At 54.5% G+C, this 27,719-nt stretch overlaps 9 protein-coding genes across 9 annotated transcripts; 5 read left to right on the top strand and 4 right to left on the bottom strand.

Annotated features, from left to right (window-relative positions):
* Positions 1-15: 15 nt before the first annotated feature.
* Positions 16-2,577, top strand: G647_05862 (uncharacterized protein; the record flags this gene model as incomplete). Its single annotated transcript, XM_008730188.1, has 1 exon — positions 16-2,577. One exon carries the CDS (start codon positions 16-18, stop codon positions 2,575-2,577), a length of 2,562 nt encoding a protein of 853 aa, XP_008728410.1.
* A 174-nt stretch (positions 2,578-2,751) lies between these two features.
* G647_05861 (uncharacterized protein) lies at positions 2,752-3,035 on the top strand (the record flags this gene model as incomplete). The annotated part of the gene is made up of 2 exons (XM_008730187.1): positions 2,752-2,971; positions 2,995-3,035. 2 exons carry the CDS (start codon positions 2,752-2,754, stop codon positions 3,033-3,035), a joined length of 261 nt encoding a protein of 86 aa, XP_008728409.1.
* Positions 3,036-4,117: 1,082 nt separating this feature from the next.
* On the bottom strand, positions 4,118-5,416 carry G647_05860 (uncharacterized protein; the record flags this gene model as incomplete). Its single annotated transcript, XM_008730186.1, has 1 exon — positions 4,118-5,416. The coding sequence occupies one exon, from the start codon at positions 5,414-5,416 to the stop codon at positions 4,118-4,120; it is 1,299 nt and encodes a 432-aa protein (XP_008728408.1).
* Positions 5,417-6,638: 1,222 nt separating this feature from the next.
* Positions 6,639-7,862, bottom strand: G647_05859 (uncharacterized protein; the record flags this gene model as incomplete). The annotated part of the gene is made up of 1 exon (XM_008730185.1): positions 6,639-7,862. One exon carries the CDS (start codon positions 7,860-7,862, stop codon positions 6,639-6,641), a length of 1,224 nt encoding a protein of 407 aa, XP_008728407.1.
* A 1,586-nt stretch (positions 7,863-9,448) lies between these two features.
* G647_05858 (uncharacterized protein) lies at positions 9,449-11,792 on the bottom strand (the record flags this gene model as incomplete). Its single annotated transcript, XM_008730184.1, has 2 exons — positions 9,449-9,692; positions 9,745-11,792. The coding sequence occupies 2 exons, from the start codon at positions 11,790-11,792 to the stop codon at positions 9,449-9,451; spliced, it is 2,292 nt and encodes a 763-aa protein (XP_008728406.1).
* A 4,022-nt stretch (positions 11,793-15,814) lies between these two features.
* G647_05857 (uncharacterized protein) lies at positions 15,815-17,409 on the top strand (the record flags this gene model as incomplete). The annotated part of the gene is made up of 2 exons (XM_008730183.1): positions 15,815-16,061; positions 16,109-17,409. 2 exons carry the CDS (start codon positions 15,815-15,817, stop codon positions 17,407-17,409), a joined length of 1,548 nt encoding a protein of 515 aa, XP_008728405.1.
* A 715-nt stretch (positions 17,410-18,124) lies between these two features.
* On the top strand, positions 18,125-20,101 carry G647_05856 (uncharacterized protein; the record flags this gene model as incomplete). Its single annotated transcript, XM_008730182.1, has 6 exons — positions 18,125-18,205; positions 18,296-18,384; positions 18,435-18,601; positions 18,656-18,761; positions 18,821-19,794; positions 19,863-20,101. 6 exons carry the CDS (start codon positions 18,125-18,127, stop codon positions 20,099-20,101), a joined length of 1,656 nt encoding a protein of 551 aa, XP_008728404.1.
* A 1,067-nt stretch (positions 20,102-21,168) lies between these two features.
* On the top strand, positions 21,169-21,411 carry G647_05855 (uncharacterized protein; the record flags this gene model as incomplete). The annotated part of the gene is made up of 1 exon (XM_008730181.1): positions 21,169-21,411. The coding sequence occupies one exon, from the start codon at positions 21,169-21,171 to the stop codon at positions 21,409-21,411; it is 243 nt and encodes an 80-aa protein (XP_008728403.1).
* Positions 21,412-23,279: 1,868 nt separating this feature from the next.
* Positions 23,280-27,065, bottom strand: G647_05854 (uncharacterized protein; the record flags this gene model as incomplete). Its single annotated transcript, XM_008730180.1, has 1 exon — positions 23,280-27,065. One exon carries the CDS (start codon positions 27,063-27,065, stop codon positions 23,280-23,282), a length of 3,786 nt encoding a protein of 1,261 aa, XP_008728402.1.
* Positions 27,066-27,719: the final 654 nt, after the last annotated feature.

Here is a 27,719-nt window from a genome sequence, read left to right as displayed (position 1 = left end):
GACGGCCTGTTGGAAATGTCCGCGCCGAAACCTCCTGTTGCTTTCAAGGACCACTGCTCCATCATCCACGACGGAGTGATCTACGTCTACTCACCCGACGCGTTTCAGACTTTGGAGTTGAAGGAAGGCGCAAAGTGGAAAGAGCAGACAAATGGAGTGTCGGTGTCGGGAGCCGTCTGCGTAAAGGGTGGTGTCGACGGGGACAACTCGAAAGCGGCGCTGTACGTCGTGGGTGGTGCTACGAATGCGTCGACAACAGATTACTCTGGGCTGCAGCGCTATTCAATCCAGGACAAAACGTGGCAGACTGTTGTGCCCGTCGTCAACGTCACCCAGAACCGCTTGAACCATGGGGCAGCATATCTGGACTCATCGTCAACGCTCGTGGTCTATGGAGGATCCCAGAACGGTGATTCGGGGCCGTCTTCCGAGACCTTCACTATCGGGCTATACCCGCCGTACACGGTGCTCGCATACAGTTCCGTTGCACCCCCCGCGGCCAGCCCCTTCATGCTACCGTACAGCCAAGACCGCACCCTGATGGTCGGTGGCAGCTCCACCAACGACAAAACCTTCACTTTCGACCCTATAAATGGATGGCTGGATGTTGGAGTGACATTACCTGCTCCGTTACCTGATCACTCAGCTGCACAGTGCGCGCTTTTCACCCTTCCTGACGGTAGCGTGATTCTTCAGACGTTCAACCTGGGCCAGACACCAGCAACAGTGACAACAAACGTCCTACTGAACCCTGGCGGTGCCCCGGCATCCTTTGGCCAAACCGCTGGAGGAAGTAGCGCAATACCAAGTGCATCCCCTGCACTCATACCGCCTTCGAAATCGAAAAGGCAGACGTCGCTTGGAACTTACCCAGCCTATAACGACACCCTTGCGCCGTCCACAGGCCGAACAGGATCCAGCCTGGCGCAAGGTGATGACGGACTTGTGGCTCTAATTGGAGGGAATGATGATAACCCTCTGCTTTTCTTCAATCAATCCGGCAACGGCTGGATAGCAGCGTCTCAGCTTCTCGGGACGCAGCAGGCCCCCCTCACAACTCCATCATCTACGCCCTCATCAACCGTACCTCCTTCCTCTTCTACTGCATCCACTACTCCTGCTGTATCAAGTTCTTCTGGCAGCAAGACACAAGGTCTCACCGTCCTCGGAGCTGTACTGGGTGGTATCTGTGGGGCGCTAGCAATTCTACTCCTTCTACTATTGTGGCTTAGATCGAGGCGGAGAAAGCGCAGGGCCGAAGCCGAAAAGGAGGAGGAGTATCCGGACGATAAGAAGCATGAAGCAGGATACAACTACGAAGAACGAGGCCTGGGACCGTTGGCGGCGGCTGGCCAGCCCATGGGGAGAAGTCCAGTTTCTTCTGCCTACATAACGGAAGCAGACACCACTGGTATGTTGGGTGTGGCCCGACCAGACCCAGCTTCGCTGATTCGCCGTGTCTCCTCGGATCGAATGAAGACCGAGTATCGCGGGTCAGGCATCGGCTTTGGGCAGGCCCTTTTCAAGCGAGAGAAGGACAGAGAACAGCCCAAGATCTCCATCTCCAAGCCCATGATGCCGATTCTAAATGACTACAAAGAACGTCCGAGCATCGAACTTGGCAAAGCAACACCTGTTGGCAGCCCTGGACCAGCTGTAGCCGTTCCATCACCAAAAGCTGCCGTGGCGGCCAAAAAGCCATCCCAACGCAAAACCGACGAAGGCTGGGGCAAATACTTCCAGGCTGATCGACCATCAGCGAACAGGGCAACATTCTTGACGAGGAGTTCCGGCGAAAAGAGCGGCTTCTGGCCCGGGTCAGGTAACCCTGAAAGCGCCACCAGGTCTCCGAAGTTCATGCTCCGAGACAGCATCGGTAACCCACTGGAAGCGCAAAATGTCGCCGCGGGCAGTCCTAGTCTCGAACACGGACCTCCAAACCTGCAGTCCAGGGGCTTGCAGTCTGTACAAGGTATGACCGGGCACATCTCCCGTGCAAGCTCGGTGAGGACAGACAGCACCATGGATGACGACTACGAAGATGACCAGGTCTTCGAAGGAGCCTTCTCAAGCGGCGTTCCCACCAGTGTGCAGGAGACGGCATGGACGCCCGTAGGCAACACGTGGTCTGGTCCAACCGAACGACCGCTACATCCTCCGAGCAGTTACCTCGCAGCTCAACAAGCCCAACGCGGGCTGGGAATTCCGCAGACTCGACCCCAGGCAACCGCAAGCTCAGCCGAAACGAGTAACACATCTGACACGCAGAGCTCCTCGATCCCCTCTTTTCCGATGCCCAACTCGATCCGCTCCGTCCAACCCAGCGGCACCATGAAGAAATCCACAGCCGATCCACCCACATTCCATCAGCAAGCGACGCGAACTCCGTTCACTGAACCGCGACAAACGACTGACTACTTCAGCCATGGTCGTAAACCGAGCACAGGCCGGCAGCAACCGGAGAACACCAGGAATGTTAACACCGACATGTCGTGGCTCAATCTAGGCACCCCGAGCGAGAATCCGAGAGAAAGGCACTTGGAGAGGCACCGAGAGAGCAGCGGGGCCAGCCGGTGACTATCCTCCCGGTTCTCACGAGTCTTGTATCAATTCCTGCTCGACGATGTGGCGCGAAAGCCGCCCGGTAGCACCACTTCTCGTCCGGGCAAGGTTGTCGATAGAGGATCCGTCGAGGGCCACGGTGGGGAAACCGATAGTGCTAAGAAGCCGAGTCTATTCAGGACGAAGAGCATGCCCAAGAACGGGGCCAATACGTTCCAGTTCCCCCTGCAGGCTGTGAGTACCAGAAAACGAGAAGCGGCGGGGATGGAGCGGGTTGACGAGAGATGGGACGAGGAGGCCGTGCCAGTCGAGTATGGGGTTGAAAGTCCGACGATCCCGCCGCCCGTTGCATTTGCGCCAATGGTCAGGGGGAGCATGAATAGCGATAGCACCACAGGAGCAAGGGGGAGTAAGAGGCTCACTATGTGACAGCCCGGAACGAAATGGACGATGATGAGGCGGTGGAAGGGTGAAGACGAAAGAAGAAGAGAGAAAGAGCGAAAGCGATCGGTCGGGATGATCAGTTTTGTCACATCACCTGACTAACTAATTAACCAACCTACCGACCTACTACAGGATTTCTTACGACTATTGATGCTGGGAATTTCATGTCTGAACATCTACGAATGTGTGTGTGTCTGTCTCTGTACGATAATCATACAGCTACCGGTCATGTGCCATATCCTGGACCAGATACTGCCAGAAGGTGCAAGGTGGCTGGCTCTCTGGTGTGGACGGGGAGGAATAATGGTAATGAATTTCGTAGTCTGTGTCTGCAGTACGAGTGAATGTAAAGATCCTTACCGAGTCCATTTTCTGTGCTGTGTACAAGGTGCCCGCTTGGAAGTCTGTCAGGAGTACAGTAGGGTGTTCAGTCAATGTACTCCGTATGAGTAAGTAACACAGAGTACGGGGGACCTTGTGTGGGACGTGTGGACGCGCTACCACAAGAGGCTACACTTCATGGCCACAAGGCATGCGTGCACGACAACGCCCAACGACGGCGACGCATCAATAACTATGAGAATCAACACCTGAGATTCGTGGAAGTACTGTAAATGCGGGAGTAGTCTTCGTGGCTATAAGGGATATATGACGATGCCCCCAACGGCGGCGATTTCAACGGCTATGAGGATTGACGCAGAAGATTTGTGGAAGCAGCGTACTGTACGTGCGTGAGTGGTGGTGGGTGAGTGAGTGAATGGGATGATTGAGCTCCCATGATGAAAGAGCTGGTAAAAGGACCTCCCTTCCGCTCTCCCTTCACGAGCGCTTGCGGAGCAAATGATTGCGTACGGGTAGAGTAGGATTTCAGATGAGGCCGCGGTAGCGAGCGCGTGCGTCTGCATGTGCGTGGTACTGTATGATGCCTTGCTACAGTACTCCGTACGCGGGACGAGGATCCCCGTGATTTTCTTTTCCGCTGGCCAGCGCCGCGCCTCGCCTCGACTCGTCTCGTGCTGTATTCTTATTGTACTCCGTACACGTACGGTGGGACGACCTCCCCCATGCCAATCGTTTTCGGCACACACAACCAGATATGTACTTCGATCCCTCAGGCCCGGTCCGTTTTGTCCCTTTCCCTCCCCCTTCCTCGTCTCGCTCCTCTTGCACCTCTCGGCTCCGCGCCCTTCCCCCGAGGCGGCGGCCTACTCTTCAATGGCTCGGGTAATTCCTTGACCACTCCTCCCGCGGCGTGCTCGTACAGCAAGCCGACGCCTTCCTTGATCTCCACGGCCGCGAGAAAGTATTTCTCCGGCACGATCTTCTCGGCCACTTCATTTCCAGACGAGGCTGCTACCCCGTCTGTGAGGATCACGCCGTTCTCGCTCCGCCACCATTTCATGTCTTTGTCCTCGGCCAGCGCGCGGCGAATGTCGATGTATATCAGGATCTGGGCGTCGCTGCGCATGCCTGAGATGGCTTTATTCTGGCCTAGCACATCGGCCAGATTCTTGTGACCGTGACCGTGACCGTGATTGTGATTGTGATTGTTCTGGTTCGAAAATTGAGCGTTGTCGTTGTTGTTGTCGTGGTTGGTGTTGTTGTTGCTGCTGTTGACGCCGCCATCACCGTCACTCTGGGCTGCCTCTGATACGGGCAATGACGTCGCTGCTGCCGTCCCGGCTGCCGCGGAAGGCCAAACCTCCTGCAGGCTTGGGCCCGTCGCGAAATGGACGTGGTTCCGTCTCATGCTCTTTAGTCCCCCGCTCTTTAGGATCTCCTCCCACGCGCCGTAGAACGTACCGTGCACGACCGTGTCCGGAATGCTGGCGGGGTCCTCGAGCGATATAGGCGTGAGGAGGTTCTCCGCCTCGATGGTCTTCATGCTGTGGCCTTGGGTGGCGCGGATGAAGAACCGCTTCACATCCAGGTCGGACGGTGGTGTTGATTCAAACCGCGAGATGGCGTGCTGTGTGGTGGTCTCGACTTGTGCTTCGGTTTCTGGTTCGCCGTCGGGTCCCTGCTCGTGTTCGAGACCTGGGTCATTCCCAGGCGGAGGCGGCGGCGGAGGCACGACCCCGTCCTTTCCTCCATCCCCAGCAGCAGCAGCAGCAGCAGCGGTGGCGGTGGCGGTGGCGGTAGAGGTAGAGGCAGGGTCGACGAATTTCAACGCGAACCTCTTCTTCTCGTTCTCTTGCACAACTTCTACGATTTCTGCAAAAGTGACGGGCGGCTTCATGCTGCGTAGTCTCTGCCAGCCAAGCAGATGGTCTATGCGCACATAGCCGTGGCTGTCGATGGGGATCCGCTCCGCCACAGCGGCGTGACGGAGAAGTCGGGAGAGGGCCTTGGAAACGAGGACGGAACGTGGTGGTGGGCCGCCGTGGCCGCCTCTGCCACCGCGAGGCATGATGGACTGAGATGTGCAAAGTTTTTCCTTCCTGCGAGCTTGAGCGCTCAAGATCTCGAAAAGATGTAGTTCAAGGGCCGGGAATGGCAAGAGAAGTGGTTTGCCGAACTGAAGATGTGCTGGAATCCTCCGTACGGCTTGCAAAAAGAATTTATTCCCACCGGACCAAAGTCAAAGTGACTCACCAGTCAGTGGTGGCTGATGGTCGATTCGGCTTTTCTTTCGCAGCAGCCTAGATGTGACTAGATTAGCATTTGCACGAGTGGCAATTTCCACCGAATCTGGGCGTATCGTGTATGTCCTGCGCACAGCTCACTGAGGTAGCTATATAGTAGATCCAGGACTCTGCTTGCTCCCTCAGTGGTCTTTTCCGGGGAGCACTTACATAGGGTACGTCACGGCAAGGCTGAGCTTATCGATAACCGAGCCCATTAGCGCGTTTTCTCAGCCTCGAGCGTTGACGTGCCTGCGCAGGCGTGGCAGGGAGGCATAAGTTCCCATTGCGCATCACCCATCCTATCAAGCACTGCACGCTCTGGTCTTGACAGACGCAAGCGGCAGGCTCCCATCAGTCCTAGTCGATGTTTTCTGCATAAAAGAGCGCACGACCCGAGCTTGATGATCTAGCGGGCTCGAGAACGAGCTTCAAAGCTCTTTGACTGCCGGTCCTGCTACAACTAATGTATAAACCATCAGCTTTTGGAGTTCCAGCACAACGCGAAATGGCTGCCCATCAAGTGATTCATAAATGAATATTATTTCAGGTGCAGCGCTGATAAGACGGCACCGATTAAGACAGATTTCCCTCCATAGCTAGATACATCGGCCGTAGATGCTCCAAATATCACCAACTTTAAATTCGCCTCCCGTCAAAGTTCGACCAGTGCGGCCTTTCATCTTCGGTTCCGTCAGGTTCGCAGCCTTTGACTGGACAGCTTTGCGTGACGGCTGTCGATGTTTGCGAAGCCAATGGCCGCAAAACATCCTATGGAAGAGGCGGCGGACCGCTTCCACACATTCCATAATATTCAAGAAGATTCGTCATGGACGCCAGCCAGAGTACCAAAAATGCAGGGTATAATTTAAATGTAAAGACCATGTGACTCCAGGATCTGCTGCAAGACTTTTGAATCCTTTTGCCAATAAACGCCCAGTCAAGTATGCCGCCAGCTCAAAGGAGATATCAACAAAGAAGAGCCTGACAAGGTCGTCGTTCGCGAGGTTAGAAATTTTGGGCAATGCCGCCTTGGGCCTGTGGGAATGTTGGGGCTCGCTCGATGCGAGTGTTTCTCCTTGCTTGATTGTCACGGATAACGGGTTGGCCTCCAGCACCACCGTATGAACCGTCGCCATAAGGGCCGTGGCTGGCGTTCGCGTCATTGTATATGTTATAAGGTACTTCTTCCTGGAAATATGGACCAGGCATTTGGGGTGCATCTGATGAGGTGTCGGATTGGTGTCCCGAGGAGTAGGCAGAAGAAGCATTGGATGGTCCGCGGCGGATGTCTCCTGCTCCGCTTCGGTGTCTGTGCAGTCCTCCCACGCCAGCCCCCAGTGCCGCGACACCATCGCCACTTTCGGGGTGGCCATTCATCAGAGGAGCCTCGGAATAACGGTCCGACGCGGTGTTGGGCGAGGCTTGCGCACCATAACCGCCTGGCTGGCTGCTGCTCTCTGACAACGCCGGACCACCGGCGCCGAAGCCATTGGAACCGAGAGTGGTGGAGGCTTTTCGGTTCGATGAAGTGGCTCCCCATCCACGGTATCCGCTGTTGTCATCCGGCCCTTCAGAGCCGTTGTCCGCGTACCCTGCCACAGCTGCTAGTGTCGGGTCGCTGTTGGGGTTGAAACCATATTCCGCCATCTCGCTCTTGCGCAGCTCTTCTGCATTCTTCCTGGCTTTCCTCTTTCTCCACAAGAAGAATCCGATCAAAAAGGCCGCGGCAATAGCCACGATAGGGATGACGACGGCTATTGCGATCTTTCCTCCCGAACCCAAGCCACCTGAAGAATTCGCACCCCCGGAGGCACTTAAAGCTGATGGTGTGGTAGTTGCACTGGACGAGGTGGACGTGGTTTGGTCTGTTGCCGTATCGGAGGTGGTGTCTTGGGCAAACGTCGATGTGACGACGATGACCGAGGGAGTGGGAGTTGTGGGGGCTTCGGGCGTGATTGATGGTGTTTGTGTAATTGTGGCTGTCACCTCGATAACACTGGGGCTGGAGGTCGGCGTGGTTGAGGGAGGAACAATTGTAGTTGAGGGAGGAATGGAAGTCACGGAAGTAATCGTACCAGGAGGGAGAGAAGATGTCTCGGACGTAGAAATCGTGTCCGACCCTGTAACGGTGATCGTGGTTGAGAAGGAGGTGGTAAGGCTGGTGACCGTCGTGCCTATCGTCGTCACGCTGACCGAGTCGGTCAAGGCTGTACTCGTGTCGGTCGACATTGTGAGTCGGGACTATAGAGGTTGGATAAGGACACACAGACGCTTGCCGCAGCAACAGACAAGATCGGGACGCGGATTCGAAGGGGCCCCAAAGGATTACCGACACATTGAATCGGACACAGATCGATGTCTTTCTGATGACGAGCTCTCGTAGTGCCGTAAGCGTACGAAAGGAAAAGGTGAGGATGAAGGGAAATCGGAATGGATGTCACCGCGTGGGCGGTGGGTGTGCGTGGATGTGTCAGGCTCTGTGTCAGGACGCGAACTCTGTGTGTGATCCTTGGGTATGGAGTACACTTTGTCCAATGACAGCGGCTTGAAATACGACAGGTGTGAAGATAAGTCGTTTCAACCGCTGCGTCGGAGAATGTGCGTCGACAAGGTCTCCAAATAATAGGTAACGAGCGACAGCCGCACCGGATCGAGGTTGTACTTGAGGGCGAGATCCAGATGAGAATCACGCCGGAGCTGTGGCAAGCGAAGAGGCAGAGCTGTGAAGGACTGAAGGAGAAGGCGAGGATTGTGGCATTGGAACAACTGCGGCTGCGGGTGTGGGTAGCATTTAAAATTGCAATTGGCGGCTTCATTTGCCCTGCGCCGTTTGGCCTAGGGCTGCCGCGGCCGTTGCATTGCTCCTGCCAGATTTAGGTCTGGCGGACGCCTCCAACGTCCCCGACCGCCCCCTCACCCGAGATTTCCAGGCGTGTCACCCACTTCGAGAAACTTGGCACCACCCCGGCTGAGAAGAGGGACAGAAGCAGTGGCAGTCACGATAATCATCCGACAGAAGACGCTAAGAGATCAATGATCGACGCCGAGGCGGCACTCAGAAGTCGACAACCGTTGGCAACCTCGAAGACTGTCGGCAAGCTGCTTTGCGGCAAGCCGCAGCTTCGGTACCGTCCTGATTACGAGATGCCCACGGATAACGCCGATTTGAGACCGCTGCCGTTGGGAAGAAAATCCAGGTGGGCTCCACCACCACCGTGATACACAGGTCGCACCGAAGCGAGGGATTTGTACCACACCGACACCAGCATCATGGACAGTTGCCCTGCAATGAGCCGGCCACCTCTCAAGCATCGGTCACTCTTCTCGATTCAGCTTCATGGCTTCCCACCCGTGCTTCCCCAGGTCAGATGTGCCGGGGTGTCAAGGTTTCTACTAGCCTGCTGCAGGTGTTCAATCGTCCAGTAGGATGTGTGACATGATCCGTCCGTGGATCCTGCATTATGCACGTCGCATGCAACAGTCGGAAGGACGAGCAAACCCACACAAATCGGCAACGAAGTCGACTGCAGCTTCTCTCACATGATGTGTACATAGAGACAGCCGAGCAAACACCACACGTGTCGCGGGCGACGCTGAACCGATCTCTATTTGTGGACCCTCCCATTCATAGTGTACATTCGATTATTTTCATTGAGAGACTTGACGCTCTCAGGTGTTCAAATGACATATGTCCCAGGGCATCTATGAGCGTGCGCCCTGGCCGGCCTGAACGCCGTTCGCTATGCTTCCAAGCTCCACGCAATGACAATACCAGAATAGCGAATATGTAGGTACATCAATACCACCCAGCGCCATCATCGGTTCAAATCCCACTGTGGCCGCAGAGCCGCCGCAAGCTCGTCCCTAGTGCCTGCTACCTCCTTGGGGATCCGGCTGACACGGTATGCACCGGTGCGAATGTTGCGGGCGTGGAGTGCTGAGATTCCAGAACGATTGCTGCGGATACTTCCAGTTTCACTGGCGGTATCGTTCGTTCTGAGTCGCCCTGGTGGTGCGAAATCTAGTGCAGTGAACGTGGACGACTTGCGTAGTTGATGACTGCAGATGTGGTTAGCTATCAAAACCGATTCATGTTGGGACGGAGACTTACGGGCTTGGTATGACAGCCAGATCATCAAACGAGGACACCAGCGGGATGTGCGGTCTTACTGATGGAGAGTAAGGCCTCAGTCCTCCTCGAAGACTGTCGGGGGTACCAGCTCTCTGATTATGGTATTTCTTGGGCGGCGCAAAGTCAATGGGCAAGAAGGTGTCTTCTTTGAGTTTGTGTGGTGTTGGCAGGAGGTTGAGTGCTGCTGGCGGCGGTAGTTTCTGTGGCGGCGGCATCCGAGGTCCGCCATAACGACTAGACGCGGATGAGAATGCTCTCGGGCCGGGCTGGTAGCTTCCATTCGATATTGTGGCCCGATGTCTGCCGTACGTGCCCGCTTGTGACATCCCACGAGGCGGATGGTAGGCTGCCTGATCATTGTAGCCTTCGGGGAAATGACCTTGATGATAGTTGCCATGGTATCCTTCAGAACCATCGTAATATTGTGCCTGTTGGCCATGATTCACATTCTTGCTATCATCGAAGTATTCCTTGTAGAAAGACCGGATTCGATTTGCGCGATCCTCCGGGTTCTCAGACGGATCATCAGGAGGCAAGGGTCGCAGACCCATCATGGACCGACGCGGATCATGACCCCACTGCTCCTGATAATCATAGTAATCTTGATAGTCCTGATCGTCGTAGTACTGCTGGTCGTAGTCACCATATGCTTCGTATTCATCGTAGTAGTCCTCTTCCTCAACTTGAGTTTGAGCCTGGTCTTGCGATGTGTGGTGTTTTGGATCACTTGGGTGCTGGCTGATGTCAGTGGAAGGGGCGTTGGAGTGCTGAGGGGTACTCTGAGACGAAATGGATGCTATTTGACGAGGCTTCTCTGTCTGGACGGCTTGTTGCTTGTGTCCTTGTGAGTCAATGAAACTGAGTTGAGGCAACCGCGGCTGGCGATTCTCAGACGGAGTCACCGCGAGAGTCGGGTTGGAAGGTGTCCGATCATGAGCAGCAGAATCTGCTGATGGGAGAGAAACCGGTGGAGCGTTCTTGATGACAACAGGCGGAGGCGGCTGGACGTGAACAACCGGAGTGTCACCCTTGACTTCCTTCACAGAGGTGGTGGGCTCTTTTTGGTCCAAGTCTTCTTTCGCTGAAGGAGTGCCGCCGCTGATGAATTGCCCAAGATAATTGTTGCTAGCTCGTAAAGCGTTGATCGCACCAATGCTACTCGTCGTGCTGACCACAGAGTCACGGGCAGCCTCAGGTACTGTGGGAGCGAGCAGATTGTTGTTTCTGACTGGCGGTACAGGATTGCGGCTGCCAGAGATCGAACCGGTGGGAGTAACTCGGCCAGATGGCGGTGCTCCGTTCGCAAGTAGACTCTGCTTCGAGTCGGATTGAAATCGACGGCTAGAAGAGCCTGTGAAGCTTGATGAATCATCGTGCGGACTCCTCATGCTGGAAGGTGGCCGAATGGAACCGTCGTCGGGAATGAAATCGGTTGCGCGGTACTTATCGTCGCCAGTGTTCAAGCGGGAGAGGGAGTGTAGCGACTCCCTGGAGTTCTGTAGCTCGGGGGGCAGAAGGTATGGATTGTGGGCTCCCATGTCTAGCGACAAGCCACGTCCTCGTCTGAGACCAGCCTCCTTGCCCTCAGCCATCGACATCTCGGGAACTTTCCTGCCATTCCGCTTTTTATCTCCCTGCTTTGCTACCTCCAGGCCAAAGTCTAGAGACTTGTGTCGGTCGTCGGCATCTTCACGTCTTAGTTTTCTTACGTGCCGTCGATGCAGGTATATCAGCACCACCAATGCAATGCCCAACGGAATCACCACGCCTAATACGATGGGCAAAGTCGTGTCTGATCCACCGGAACCATAGTATTTCTCACAGGCGCCCGAGTTATCATTCTTCCCGCACGAGGTCGTGACAGCTGGAGTCGACGTTGTTGAAGATGCCTCGTCCCTGGCTACGAGCGAAGGTGCCCTTTCCACGTAAAGACCTTCCAACCTCCATTCCGGGATGGGACCCGGACGTGCAAAGGGATTCCTCGCCTGGATCCGGGGCTCGTTCTTGGGGATGATCGAGGAGGACATGACATGAAGGTGAACGGCGTTGAAGATGTCTGGCCCGGTGACGACGACGGGATGTGGAGGAAAGGTTGCTATAAGCAGGGCATTTTGGAGGAAGGTTCGAAGCGGTGTGTGTGTGGAGGGTAAAGTTGTCAACGAGCTGGTGTGCGGTGGCCAGTGTTCGGTCCAGACTCTGCACGGAATCAAGGGCGTGGACCAGTCCACACAACAGCAAAAGGGGTGTGGTTGAAAGAACGACTGAGGTTGGATTCAAAAGAATGACTGTAGTTGGAAGAAACGAGTGACAAAGAGGCCGATCGAAGGCTGTGTTGTTTCCTCAGAGCATTGCAAAAGTCGCTGAAAGCAAGCGATATGGCACACAAAGGAGTTGCAGCTCGAAGGCACCGAGAAGGGCAGATGGTGCCAAGCCTTGATGCCGGGCTCGCGGCCACGGAACTTCACCCCAGTTCGCCGGATCCTCAGGCGCGTTTAGGCTTCACTAGGCTTCCCCTTTGGCGGTGGCTAGGCAGGGTTAAGCACTCGCGTTAACGACGCTAGTGAAGATGAATCTCGCGGCTGTGGTTCACTCGTGCAATCATGGTCCTCTGTTCACCCCGCTGATCTCAGAACAGTGTCAAAGGAGCAGCCAGTGGGCTTCATCGGGCTTTGCGGGCGCACTTTAAGGCGTGCGGGTGGCTTTCGAGTGGCTTCACTGAGTCCAGGAGTCAGACGCATGGCTCGAGTCTGGGGAGAACACGCCGAGTCCCTCCTGTACAGTAGGCTTGGTCAGTAATGTCGGGCGGTACCAAGTGATGCCTATGCCAAAGACTTGCCCGGGAGATTAGCCCTAAACACAGGTACAAGTGAGGTCGCATAGCTCTGCGATCTGTCCATCTTCGAGTGTGACCGAAATGATTTCCCATGCGGCTTGCTGCGCATCTTTCTGCCATTGTCAGCACGACAGTGATTGGAGCAGGTTCCATCTGCGCTGCGGCCAGTCAATTTCCGCATCTCCAACTTTAAGCCTTCACTAAGCTCTCGCGGGTAAAGACTGCACCCACACTGCTACTTTTCTGTGGCCGCCGTCTTGCCCCTGCGGATAATTTTCTGATCAAAGTCGAATTGCATCTTGTGCACGACTTCACGATCTCTCCCTCGGTCAAGCGTGCCTGTCGAATCGAGCAGCAGCATATCGTGGCGAAGGCATCCCTTGCTGACCCAGAGCACGAGGCCATCGAATCGGTTGCTTTCCAAGCATAAGTAATGCATGCTTCATCAAATCGCATCCTGGCCCGTGGGATTGCCTTCCCCCGAGTCAACGCTTTCATGATCTCAAGCCAATCTTGATTTCAGAGATAAGTGAATTGGCTCAGAACTACTCCGTATCTCCTAGGACTTCGACCGCATCGAGTTTCTCACCCTTCCGTCGTATCAGAATTCCATGTTTAGTGCCTGCGTTGATGTCCTGAGATCCTAGGTGGATGCTCAACAACTATGAAATCTTTCTGATGTACGACGTTAGATCAGCGGTATTGGTCTTGCTTGACTTGGGCTTCCTGTCGTGTTGTCGCAAGCATGCAAGCATGTGTCCTAGTCTGACCGAACAAGCCGCGCAACCTCGAGCCTCCCATTCCGAGTTAATCGCCCTGAGACTCCCGCGATGTCTTTCCCAGTGCTGGCGTGACGAAGTGGAGCGCTCGATAATTGAACGCATATCCTCGAGGTCAGCCTCTGAAATCAGACCCCAAATCTGTCAGTGAATGATAGAGACGAGACAACATACTTTGGCGAGCATGTTCCGCTGACAGCCTGTGGAAGATGCTCACGAACATCGCACCCGCTGCACGTCGATAATGCCTAGTTCAGACCTGTTAGTGGGAACGGATACGGTCCTTCTCAAGGCGGGCGAGCACTCGAAAACGCCAGAGTCAAGCAAGATCTTATTAGTAGGGAGCTGAGTAGATCCCCGTGCTAATGTGTGAAACAGGTAGCGTCGTGGCTGCCACAGACCAAGCATTGTGCGAACTGTTGAGATACCGACAGGTGGCGTCGACTGCTGCTGTTCCAGACGAAGAGAAGCTCTATCATGTGGATCAAAGCGCGTTGAGTGAGGAGGTCAGACTCGCACGAGCGAAAGAATTCCAAATATTGCAATGTACATATTGGGCTTCTAACAGGGATACCCTGTCAAATATCATTTTTCATGCTTGTTGCTGGCCGTTGTTGACGCCTGAACTGTGTATCCTCCAAAATCGGCCGGCATAAGACAATGAGTGCATCGAGGACAACGAAAGCGCGAAAGGGGTCATGGAGGCGCAGACTTTCCTTATATCAGAGGCTGAGGCTTAACCAGCAGCTGAAGAGCTTGACCTCCTCAGGCAGAGGCAGTCGTGAGCTCCGCGAGACGGGACGCCGGGACTCAATGGGACAACTTGGGCATCATGGACAGGAGGCGAATAGTGCTTTCTCTACCACAGGGCGACTTACACTCAGCCGAGCATCGGGAAAATGAGGAGTTTGCAGCAGCCGCTCAACTCAACCGAGTTGCGGACCTTTGTCACACGGCCATCGACAGACATAGATCAGTGGAGCAGGTCACTAGAAGTGAGTCGTGGCCTGCAGTGGACAATTCGGCGAGTGCGGTTTGCTAACAGAGACTTGACGCATCCATGACGACGATTTCAGTATACTCTCAGAATCGACCGCTAAGGTGAGACATGCCTGAATCTGCGGCCCCGAAAGTGCAGACTTTGCACCATTCGTGAAATACAGAGGGGTTCTCGGATGAAAAAGGAAGGCGGTAGCTCTGCGTCGTGCGGTGTAGTGCAAAGATAGCCCTTAGCCATGTGCTCGGATGGACGTTTTTGAACCCCTACCCAAGCACCAAAGGGACTCGTTCTGCTGGATGGCCATTTGCCTGGCACTGCAGGGTTAGTCATTGCATACCTAGGTTCTCGTGAGGACAGCGAAGTCCAGAAACCCAAGTCTCTACCAGCCTTACCAAAACTGTGTCTGCGAATGATACAGACGAGTGATGCAGTAGCTTGGCTCGGGTGCTCAGGGCCGTCCCCAAACAGGCGGCGCCCCCAAGAGACGGGACGGCCCCTGGCGCCTCTGGCCAAGCTTGCCCAGTGCACGAACAACCCCTCCAACACCACTGAATGCGGGCGGCTATTGTTGTCCAAAGTACTCCGTACCCCTTCACCCCTCCCAGAGCCTTGGTGGGCGCTTGAACGTCCTTTATCCCTCAACCATCGAAGAACAAACATCTCGCTTGTGACAGCCTGACACTTCGAGACGCTCGGCGTGGTGTTGGCTGGTCCTCGTCGACTGTGAAGAGCTTGTTGCTATTCGTCTCAGCCGGGCCTCGAGAAGCAGATTGAGTGGTTGGCTCCCGAGGCGCCCTGGAATCGACCTCCATCGCTGTGCGTCGAACGCGATTACGAGGTACCTGCAGTTCGACCGATGGCTGGCGCCTGACGAGCTTGCCCAGGGAATGCACGTCTGCTGAACTTCGCAGCTAAGCCGCTTGTGTCAGAGATGATTCATCCTCGCTTGAGGTTGACGACGCAGTGGAGGCTCTGCTGGGGACTGTTTGGTACAGTCGCCAGCTGCGTCTCGACACCCTCCATCTCGCTTCCGTCGCTCCACAGCCCCTTTATAACGATCATATGATATACACACTTGTCTTCACAAGCAGAATGACTCTGTGCGCGAGGCTATGTCATTGAAACCATTTTTCCGGGAGTGAATATGCTCCCGAGTTCACAGCCATTCGCTTGAACTTCACACTTGATGTTTCCCAAGAGAGCACCAACGTTGCAACGACGGATACTGACAGATCTTGGACCTCCTCGCCGCCCAAGCGAACGGCCTTATTCTCGGGAACCCCACCTTCTGCAAAGGCATGCCTGTGGGTGGGAGTTGGAGCCTCACGCCTTGTGCTCAAGGCTCTGCCCCAACGCATATAATACCTTCCTGGTATCACACCGAGCTGGACTTCAAGTTTCTCGACTTTGGAAGTCTCCAAGGCACGAAAGGGAATGATGAAGACCCACGCGGCCACACTCATCATCTTGCTCCCAAGCTTGAGCCGCGCCCAACACGAAGAGAATGGCGCGGAAGACTTTCTTTCGTGGCAGGATTCCCCCAACTTTCGAGGAACCATGGATATCATCTGGTCCTGCCTCTTCACAGTTTTCGTTTGCGTCTGGACAGCAGTGCACCTGAACGTACCAGCTCCCCCCACCACCGACACAACGGTCAGGCTATGGGCAAGAAGGATCAAATGGGGTACGTCTCTTATGTCCTCCTCCGTGCGTTTCGCTAATCTACCGTAGTTGGTAACTGTTGCATGGTTCCCGAGATCGTCTTACTGCTGGCCGCCGGACAGTGGTCATTTGCTCGCGCTTGTTGGCGGGAGATGAGAGAAATCATTGCTGAACAGGACCAAGGACATGAGATGGAGTCGGGACTCTTGCAGTCGAAGCCGGCCCCGAGCCCAGAAATCGAACCCATCGGACCCTACTTCGAGTCGACACCCACCAAGATAAAGACAGAGATAACGCGGCCAAAGCTGCGGCGATCCGAGACCTTCGAACAGCACAAGAAGAGGGAAAGTGACGAGAGATGGACGTTGCGGCACGCTTTCTACGCCAACATGGGCGGCTTCCGTCTTCGAGACAGGACCGGAGCAGTACACATCATCACCGCCAAGCACATCAACTACCTGGTCCAGGGAAAATATATCGACCTTCCTAAGATAACCCCGCTCGAGATCAACGACCGGAGCAAGTCCGACTCCCTAGCCAAGTTTCTGGCCATCATGCAAGTCGGGTGGCTGGCAGTCCAGGTGGTTGCCCGAACGATCCAGAAGCTGGAAACCACGACACTGGAGATCACCACTCTGTCATTCGTCGTTTGCACGTTGGGCACATTCATTGCATGGTATCGGAAACCCTACGACGTGCAAACCTTTGTCATTCTCGAAATGCCCGATCATGCGATAGAGGATATCGACCTCAAATTAACCCGCAGGAGCGACGGCACCGAGCGAGATTTGCTGAAAGAATATGTTGCAGGACATCAGACAAGTAAGGTGGTCGACGACAATGGGAATCTCTTGGCACCATACAACCGGTTGACCATCATCGATGATGGTCTCCCAACATTCACGGCGTCCTTCACGGACGTATATGGCCACGTCTGGGGCCGGAGACCATACGATGCCAACCGGATCAGGAATGACCGATTGCCTGTGATGGAAAAGCCTGTCACGCTGGTCTGTGCAATCACCACCGTCGCCTACGCCGGCCTTCATATCGCAGCGTGGAACATCCCCTTGGCCACCGACATCGAGCAGTTGCTCTGGCGGGTCTCAGCGCTCGCCATGATGGGCTGTGTGTTTGCTTGGTTTTTCATGGATCATTTCGAGGAGTTTTTGGCTCGCAGAAGGTCCAAGAAAGGGCAAGTGACCGGGGTTATTGTCCCCTGGTGGAGGATCCCCGCCTCGATCGTGGTAACGATCGTGTACAGCCTGTGCAGGTTGTATGTCCTGGTGGAATCGTTTGTGGCGTTGAGGAAGATGCCACCGTCAGCATATCAGCAGGTGGACTGGGGCCGATGGGTGCCCCATATTTGATGGACAACGGATGATGAATGATGGGCCACGAGTTTGGATACGCAGCTGATAACGATCAAGGAGCGAAGAGTTTCTGACAGTTCTTGTTAGATATTCAGGGGGTATTCTGTAATTGGCGTTCAGGTGGTTGGTCTTACCGAGGAGTTGGATCGGGTTGAATCCCTAGTACCATTTACGTTCCATCAAAAGCAGGAGGATAGTGTAATCCCCATCTAGAGAACAGTAGTTGTGAAATGCTGAGAGATGGAGACGACTTGGGGAACTGGTGGATGCTACGGGTTTTCAGACAACGGCCAGCCCATAATTGAGGAACTTACTGTACTTTGGATGAACATCTTGTTTATTTGATGCTCCACGATGTCATGCTGTTGAGAGTGCGATGCCCATGGGCTTTGGAGTCGGGCCTGGCCATTTCGTATCAACCATTGCTCGACGTTTCATGGGACCGAAGTTACCGAAAGTCGCAGGTCATCGCCCTACAGGCTGCGCCACATTGTGGTAAGCCACATGCTGCTCTGCAAGATCCCCAGTAACCGCTCGTCCCTCGTTGGTACCTCGTACTGTGATACTTGTGAATGCTATCTCCCGGAGACGGCTGACGATCAATACGAGCCTCAGCGTGCCAAGTTGTACCTCGGAGACGCATCTGACCGAAATTTTTGGGCCCTTGATCTTGACCGTCTCCGGGTCAAGGTTGTCCCCCTGCCACGGTACAATGGACACCTCTGGTGCGTTGCTTTTCTTCCTCGCTGGATTGATCGTGTGGGCTGGTATCACCCGTTGGAAGAGACAGAAGGTATGGGTGGCATTCCGACTCTTACACCGAAGTCAGGGATCCGATGACAGGCAACGACATCCGCGTCTCGCTGACGCTCCAAATTTACAGGATTTGACGGCTTTCGCTGCGAGGCACGGTTGCAAGCCGCCACAAAAACATCTACACAATCTGTTGTGGCCGCCCTTAGGCCTCGATAAGTAAGTGTCTGATCAAGCTGACTACTGGTCCCTGCTCACACCAACCTCAGGACGCTCCCAACCATCAAGGCAGACCGAGCAGGCCGTCTTCCGGCCTTCATGCTGCAAGAATTCGAGAAGCACGGAGACACCTACACGCAGCAATTACCCGGACAGTATGTCATTCTGACCAGGTCACCTGCCAATGTTGAGGCTGTGTGCAAAACTCGCTTCAAAGGTGCCTAAGTCCCCTGTCCCTCGCGGACAGGCAGATGCTGATGCGCGCCCCTAGAATATGAGATTGGAGCAGACCGCGCTGGCAACTTTCGTCCGCTCATTGGGCATGGCATTCTCGCATTAGACGGCCGGGAATGGATGAAATCCCGTGCCATGTTGAGGTCGGCTCCGAACGTGTTGCCCTCGATCTCGAGACATACTGACTGGGACCGGTCATAAGACCGCATTTTAACAGGAACACCGACCATGATTTCATCCAACTGGAAAGTCTTGTCCAGCATTTACTTGGCCGGCTTACTGCAGCCTCCCGGGATAACGAGGCGGTCGAAATTTCGGAACTTCTGCTCAAACTCAGCACGGACTTTGCTACCAAGGCCATATTCGGCCGAAGTACTGACTCCTTGCTCTTCGGGCGACAAGAGCTGTCGGGCGAACGGGGCAAAGGGAGCGCAACAGAGTTCTCGGAGGCCGCGAACCATGCCATTCATATGCTTGGACAGAGAGGGCTGCTTATCAACCTCTACTGGATTGTCGACTCTCCTCGGTTTCGCAAATCCTGCAGGATCGTCAAGCGTTTCGTGGACGGGTACCTGTCAGAAGCTGCACAGTCACAGGAGACAAGGTCAAAGGCTGGGAAAGAAGATTACACGAGTAGTGCGTCATTCATGCGATCCTTGGTGAGCAGAGACCAGGCTTCCCCGGAGGTGATCAGAGATCAGCTCCTCGCCCTCCTGTTGGCGAGTCGCGACACTTCAGCCTCATTCGCGGCATGGGTGCTGTATGCATTGGCTCGAACTCCACGGGTTATGGCTAAGCTTCGTGGCTTGATCAAGGCCCGTGTTCGAGGGGGAAGACCCCCGACTGTGGCGGACATCACAGCTCTCGCATATCTACGCCATGTCTTGAACGAGACGCTGCGCATCTTTCCCGTAGTGCCCCTGGATGGGCGCACGGCGAAGACCCACACATGGCTTCCAGAAGGGGGTGGCGTCGAGGGCAGAGACCCATTGTTGGTTCCAGCTGGAGCCAAAGTGGCGTTCAATATTTATGCCATGCACCACCGACGCGATATCTTTGGCGTCGACGCTGACGAGTTTCGCCCAGAACGGTGGGAAGATGACGCGCGCGGCCCCAGGGCTGACTTTGAAGCCGCTTTCGCACCGTTCATCACCGGACCTCGCGTCTGCTTGGGGAGTAAGTCTTGACCAACAGCCTGTTGGCCGATAGCTCTAGGAATAATTGTGCTGACCCATTTGTGTCAGAAAATATGGCAATGATGACTGTTTCATATGTCGTCATCCGCATCCTGCAAACCTTCGACACGATTGATCCCGCTGCAGCCCCCGCGTCCACAGTCCTGGGCCGGAATCACGCCAGGTGGCCGAGCGAGGAGACTCGATACCAGATGGAGGACGGCGAAACTACGTTCAAGATTGGGGTCACCATGTCTCCTCGGGATGGCGTATGGGTCAAACTCCAGCCCGCCACATTGAACCCTTGAGGCGCATACAGACGCAGCTGTTGGAGCCTTTTGCCTGGCAGATTCACAAAAAGTACGGAGTACGAGCAGCAAGAAAGGATGCTCGCGTAGCCGATGCGAAGACTATGGTCAGCCTATTGGTGCGGCCGCAGTTCTCATTCGCCGACGTCCTTGACGCCCAGCTGGCCAGACGGACGCCGTGCAGACCGCAAAGATGAGCAATCCTCGACGCAGATGGTGCCATCATGTCTGATGGCTTGGGGCTCGCCAGCCTAGGCCGGTCTAGGCAATTGCGAGGAGCCTCACATGCGTGGAGATTGCGGTGCCCGGAGAGCTTATTGTACGCAGACGTGTAGCTCGTACAGCGCACACCAGAACCTGGATGACCCCCCACAATAGTCCCTAGCTCGCACGGACTCACTGGACGGTGCCTGGTACCCGTGCGCAAGACCAGATGGATCGGCCCATCAGCCTCGATGGCCCCTTCAGGGCCGTGGCTTACACCTTGCGCCACCTCATATAATAGCACGCGGGCAGGTGTCTCAGGTACAATACTCCGTCCTCGTGCTCTGTACAGGGTACTTGCTATATATATAGGATATACCCGATCCCTCAGTGCGTTTGCAGATGTCGATGTGCTATACCAACTGTACCACCAGCCCCCTGATTTTCGGATCACCTCTCCCCCCCCTCGTGACACCTAAGCCCCCCGGGAGCCCCGTCTTTCCAGGCGACGTGACGCGGCAGGAAAGCTTGAATCGCCGCACCTTCGTACACGCCATAACTCAAATCCGGCCATCACCCATCACCCATCACCAGCCCGCGCAAAGCCTCGGCAGGGTTTTGGCAGCGATCATCGTCACCCCCCAGCCCTGCAGTTCTGGGCGCAGACCGCAAGACGGCGATGCGGACAACCCCACTGTGCCACATACCACTACGTCGTCTTGGAATGCCAGTGGTGCCAGTACTGGGATAAATAATGGCAGCATACCTGCTTGGATTCGTCTTGTATTTCTCCCCCCTTGACCTAACCCATCTCTACCTTGTGGTGCCTGACTTTGTCCCGGCCCATCTGCGCGACCGCGAACATGATCAAAGATCTAATGCGTCTGCTCTTCAGCACGGGACTGTCATCCACGGCCCCCAGCGATGATGACTTCTTCAACGAGCCCTCCACAATGCGGCCCCGGCTGACTGCCGCGGCGGCGGCGGCGGCCAAGGAGTCCGGTTCCACACAGGATTCGGCGTCACTGTCGACCTCATCGACGTATCAGGTTGTCGCCAGAGGCCATCCTTGCACCAAAATACATTACGCAGCACCCAGTGCATGAACACGATTTCAAATTTCGCCCCCGCGTGCGCTCGATATGAAGCCGAAGCCGAAGCCGACACTTTACCAGCACCAGCACCACCTCCTCCAGCAGCAGCAGTACCGTGGGCCTAGAGCTCCCCCGCAAACCATTAGCACCGGACTGATTGTTCCCGCGGGTCATGAGATTTCAATGTCCATGTCTCACATTTGCAAGCGATGTCTCACCTTGCATAATGCCTTCTTCTCCTCGATAGACACCGCACGACGAACCAGAGCAGTCCTTCATATGCGCAACACCTAGCTACAGTTCCCACCTGGCTCCGATCCGCCATTCCGAATAATCCAGGTCGCACTCTGCCGCGACGTTGTCCTGACGCCAGAGTTGTTTGCCACTCGTTCATCCATTCATCTGTTGCGTGGCATCTCATTGCTCGCACGTCACATTGCTGCTGGCGCATCCATGACGCGGCACTCGGCACGGCCACTACGAGTGCCGGGTCGACCAAAACCCCCTCACGACAGCGACATCGGTTACCCAACGTGCCAACCACCACACCCCACATCAACAGCTAGCTGCCTACTGCGGTAGACCACGGTCTGGCCGGGCAAGTCAGCAAAGCACTGCTCCAAAGAACCAGGTGAACGTCTGGATCACGACACATCAACGAATTTCCTTCCTCTTTCCTCGTTCGCAGAACGCCAAAGAAAGCTACAGTGCAACAGTGCAACAGACACACATCACGACATACCCCTTGTGATTTGGTTTGATTTGATTGGATTCCCAGCAACTCGTGCGTCGTTCACCAAGGAAGTAACATCGACGGTGACATGATAGGATATATATGATATATATGATATGATACCACACCATGCATGCCATACCATGTCACACCTCACCGCACCACACCATACCATACTATACCATACCAGAGGACACGACACGGCACGACATGACACGAGCACAGCCGACGGCTGGCTTGGGATTTGCTAGCAGATACTGGCTTACTAATAAGGAAAGCATACTCGAAATCCTGAAATACTAGAAACGCTGGGAAATCTCGATTGGCTGTTGCACCGCGCCTGCACCAGAACATCTCATCTCGAGGATGACGGGATTGCTATGCCATGCTATGCTACGCTATGCTTTGCTGTGCTCTGCTGTGCTATGTATGCTGTACTCTGCAAATAACGTACATAGACAAGAAAACAACAAGAAGAATAAGACAATAACTCCCGCTTGGACCTAGACTTGGACTTGGTTTAGTACTGTCTAATGAGCTGCCCGCAATGATCATCTGAATACGGAGGACAGCACAGTACAGGACTTTCAAGCGATGATTCAGGGCGTGCTGCACGACAGCCTACATAGTTCCTAGCGTGAGTTGAGGTGAGATGAGAGGAAGGAGACGAGAGAAGGCGAGACCAGGTCAGATGGGCGGCAGACCAGTTTCGCCGTGAAGACGTGCCGTGCCATGTCGTACGTGGTCGTTTTGGTCGTCTTAATCGCCTAGAGGCGTGTGTACCGTCTGACTGCGCAAGGCTGGTGCACACACACACACACACATGCTATCTTTCGGGGATCATTGTAGGGCCACCAGACACGTACGTGGACTGAACATCCCTGGGCTTCATTCTCCGTGCGGACATATATGTGACTCGACAACGGCAATATTCACGTGACCAACCTTGAGCTTTTATTGCAACAGTGGTCCAACCCGTTTACTGTAGCTTACAGAATCCGCCCTAGCTATTCCTGATCGCTATGCCCCGAACACCTTGCTGTCTGATGATGGTCACATAGCGTTGGCCGCTCTACTGTGTACAAGTCTCCGTGAGGAAGAAACAAGCTCAGCGGGTCTCGGGAACATGTAGCGGAAGCTGACGACCTCAAAACTCCATCGTGTCGCCATTCCTCGACGAAACCTTGGACAGATCCAGTCTCGATTGACTTGGATCTACCATCGAGTCCTCGCCGTCCTCGTCTCCGTCTTCTTCACCGTCAACGTCAAAGTCGAAATCTCCACGTTCGATTCGACTGCATTTGTCCAGAACAGCCTGGTACTCCTTCCTTAAGTCATCGAGCGTGATGACCACGCGTCGACGCTTCTTCATCTGCAGATCGTCGCTTTCGTTGCTGGTATTGGCATGGTCTTTGACATTCACACCGGTCGCCGCGGGCTTCTGGTCCTCGATGTCCACTATGATGTATGCTTCCTCTGGCGCCACACAGGCCATCAGATTTATCAGGGCAAGCAAGACGTGCCTTAGCGCCGTACCGCGTGGATCGTGTCTGGCTCGGCCCGACTTCCGGATCGCCTTCAGCCGATCATACAGGAACGTCACCGCGCCCCGATAGTCTCCTTGCGAAAGACGAATGGCGTGCATGGTGGACAAGTAGTCTAATCTTCTGTCGCCCAGTGCCCAGACCGAAGTCGTGAATTGCTTTTTCGACAGCGAAACCAGGTGTTGATTCATGTGGCGTGCTAGATGCGGATACATAGCCCATGGCAGAGACTGCAGTATGCGAACTGCGCCTTCAGGTCCTGAAATAGAGAGATTGGAGTTTAAGATGGCGTCGACAAGGGCGGTGACAGAGGACCGCTGCAACACGGGATCCGGTAGCTGGACGAGAGCAGTATATGCCTTCTCATATCTCGACAGTTTGAGCTCTGCGTTGAATAACCGAGATAGTACTTCGGCTCGGAAGTTGGATACCGGTTCTTTCTGACCATGCTGTAATGCTTCAAGAGCTTGGTGCGCGAATTGAGCTGCTTCATTATATGCCTTGGCAGTCTCAAAGAGGGTCATGACATGAACCAGGTACATTGGGATGCCATTGTTGAAGCACTCGGCTTCAATCGTCGAAAGTAGCCCTGCCGACAGAGCCACAAGATTGCCGACCGCCTTGCCGCATGCAAGACCATACGACGCCTTGCGAAAGTAGTATGCAGCCACGTCATATTCCCCCTTAGAGACCATCAATCGGCCTTTGACATAACTTGACCAGGATGTTGAAGGTTGATATCTCAAAAAGTCGGTCGCGAGATCGAGTTCTCCCTGCTTGAGAAGGTCGCACTGTAGAAAGACCGGGGCTTCTTCTGGATCAAGAGTGTCTCTGCCGGAAGCCCAATCATCGATCTCCGAGACTTGGTCTGTGATGAGATACATTAAGGGTTTGTCAACGGCAGGTTGTGGTCGAACTGCTTTGCTCAACGCATCCTCGAATATTGACACCGACCTCTTGTCCTCAGAGGTCGCGTTCGCCTGTCGACGAGTAGCATTGGGATGTCCATCCGCGCCAAGGATCTCCAGGGGCACCAGCCGTGAGTGCGATGCCAGCCAGAGATTGCGTTCGCAGAGGCGTAGAAGCGGAGCGATCTGATCGTACAGTTCAGCGGCATCGAACACTGCGGATTTGGTCTCCTCCTGGCTCAATTCGCCCTCGACGAAAATCGCCAGGGCCAGAAGATCGATCAGGAGCCGTCGCTGCGCAGACAGAAAGTCACGTACACCTGCTGACAGAAGTAGGCTTCCAAACAAAGTATTTCGTAAAGCACTCTTCGACCTCTTGCTCTTAGAAACGAGCAGCTCCAGCACGCCCAAGAATAGTTCGTTATTGAGACCCGATATCCCCCCGAAGGAGGCAAGATCCGATTCTAGCCTTTCGAAAACGTCGTTCGACACAGCGTCGCCATATCCCACACTGTCATAGATATTCAATAGCCGAATAGGAGTAATATGTTCGCCGCCAATCGACAGATCTTCTGTGATGGCGAGTGTAAGGTCTTGAGCGAGCTCTGGAGGAAATGCCTCGCGAAATCTCCGAGCCGCGGCAATCAGCACAGCGAGTTCGACAAACGGTTCTCCATCTTCTGCGCTGACCTTCCGATGAGGCCATCTTCGGGCAGCAGTCTCTTCGAGGTTTTTGACGTCGGTGATGCTGTTCTGCTGGAGCAACTCCATTTTGCTGCATTCCCGTACAGCGCAGCATTTGTCTGCCAATGTGATCCACACCATCTCACTGAAGGCGTCATAGGCCAGTGCAAGAGGGGCGTTCCTGCTTTGATTGACGTTCTCCGCAATTCTGTAGAAATTACGCCACTGGGCATCGGTGTCGATCCCGAATCGGTCAAAGTCCATATCTGAATCTCCGTACTTGCGCAGGGAGACATTTGCTGCGACGGCTGAGCATAATCGTTGGCGCAGCGGCGCGGACCTATACGAGCTTGTTGGTTTCACTGCCATAGCTTGCTCGAACAAGGACAATGCCGTCTCCAGACTTGTTTCCGAATATCGTCCGGGGTGGAACAAGAAATCCAGCCACTTTGAAGCTGCATCCTCCTGGCCGCCTTTGACCAATTCTGGGGGTTGGCTCTTTGCCGATGCCAATGGATTACACTTGACCCAATTAGACTCTTCCCACGAGCTTGCAATGCTACCAAATTCGAGTTGACAGTTGTAGAGCTGGTGATAGTTGTGATTCCGCCAAAGCACCCATAGTTGAGCAGACTTGAATTCAGCCCCGGGTTCGAGCTTAAATCCGATCATCGACCAGACAGTGTTTCCCGTCTCATCTGGGTCTGGAGGACTCAGTGTCACCGTCGGATACTTGTCGTCAATAGAGAGCTGATTTGTAGAACTTTCATTGATGTCCCAGAATTTCAACTGTCCTCCCTTTCGAGAGCTGAAGGTCAAGACAGTAGGATATTTCTGGGTGGGCTTCTCTTTGAAAAGCTGTATCAGAGCGTTCTCTGCTGGATTGAGGTGCGTCCTGTCATTGGCATCTCTTGCTAAGCCTAGCAAGTCCTTCGTAGCCAAGATTTTACCATGTTCCAAGTCCCAAATCCTTAGCGTGTGGTTGAGACAAACAGTGAAGAGCAGATCACCATCCCCATTCCTTGATAAGGCCATGGCCTGGGCCGTTCTCGGGTCCAGCTGCGTTGAGCCATATTCGACCGTGTGTACTCCACGGCCGACAAGTCCTCGAATGGACGCGCCCCAAGAGCGGTCGTCATATTTGGTCTGTACCCAATCCGCCTGGACAGCTTCGCGTCTCAGCCTCTGCATTCTCCCGCTTGCAAATGATAGGAAGACATCCAGCGGACTGCTGGCGTAGATGCGGTGTACCGTATCAATGCTCAGGGTCGAGCTTTCCATGGACTGACACCATTGACTCAGATTCTCATTCTGAAGTATCCGAGCGTAGCGGAATGCGTTTGTGGGTATGCAGAGATTGAAGATCTCGTTTTTGAGGGTACAGACAAAGGCGTGGATCTCGTCGCCGTTGTCAAGGTCGGCAAACGTGACACCGCAAGGTGCAATCTGATCCTGAAACTCGAATCGAAGAGTCAAGTATGCCTCTTTGGTGTCGCCTTCACTCCTGGCAAAGTCTGCGCATTGCACCTCCAAGACTTTTCCATTGTCCACCACTTTCCAATAAAACGTCCTCGGGTAGCTCTTGGACTCTCGGAAATAGATGGAGCTCTGGGAGGCAAGGATGTGAGATGAATATGTCTGCTCGTCTTTGGTGACGGCTTTGCTGTCGCCTGGTTTCTTGGAGGAGAATTTGGACTTGTCATAGGATCCGTTTGCTCTCGGAATTTGGAGGTTCACCACTGAGGCCGTGGTGGCAGGTGTCACCTGGAAGGCGGTCTCAGTGTAGAGATAGAGCATCTTGGAGAGAGGCGCATGGATCGCATCAGGTCACAAGTCGTTCGGGCGGAGAGGCGATGGAACGATGGGCTTCATGGCAGCGTTGGTCCGAAATGTTGCTGGGAGAGACCTCAATGTTGGCTGCGACGCGACTTGCCCAAAAGTCGCGCTCAATACAAACGCCAAGGATTTTTACTTAACTTTTAGCCTCGCTTCACCTCAACACCAATATTACGCCGCCAGCAGCTTGCGCCATAGACAACATGAGGCAAAATTATCTCTCAGCCTTAGCCTCATCAAGGAACCACTAGGCAGCAATGGAAGAGGTGTGGGTTGCACATCGAGTCCAGCTGAACCGAGTTTCGCGACGAGTTATCCTTGCTAAGTTGAGCCTATTGTGATAGTATGTTTTCGTTTCCTAGACCACCTCAAATCCAGTCACCTCATAATGCTCCCCGGGGATAACTATGCCATCGAAAGTCAAACAAGGGACGGTCAGAGGTCTTCGGCTACACTCCACTATAGCCTGGACAATTCAGGCTCGTCGCCGTAGTTCCAGGGTCAGAATCAGATGACCCAGTTGTCAACCTCGCAACAGAAGATCTCGCTTCAATACGGAGTACTTAGTCATTGCTTATTGCTGGGGCGGCAGCATGAAACCTGAATCTTTGCTCT

Source organism: Cladophialophora carrionii, assembly GCF_000365165.1.
Source record: "Cladophialophora carrionii CBS 160.54 unplaced genomic scaffold supercont1.5, whole genome shotgun sequence".
Classification (NCBI taxonomy): domain Eukaryota; kingdom Fungi; phylum Ascomycota; class Eurotiomycetes; order Chaetothyriales; family Herpotrichiellaceae; genus Cladophialophora; species Cladophialophora carrionii.
This window is presented reverse-complemented; position numbering and strand designations above follow the sequence as displayed.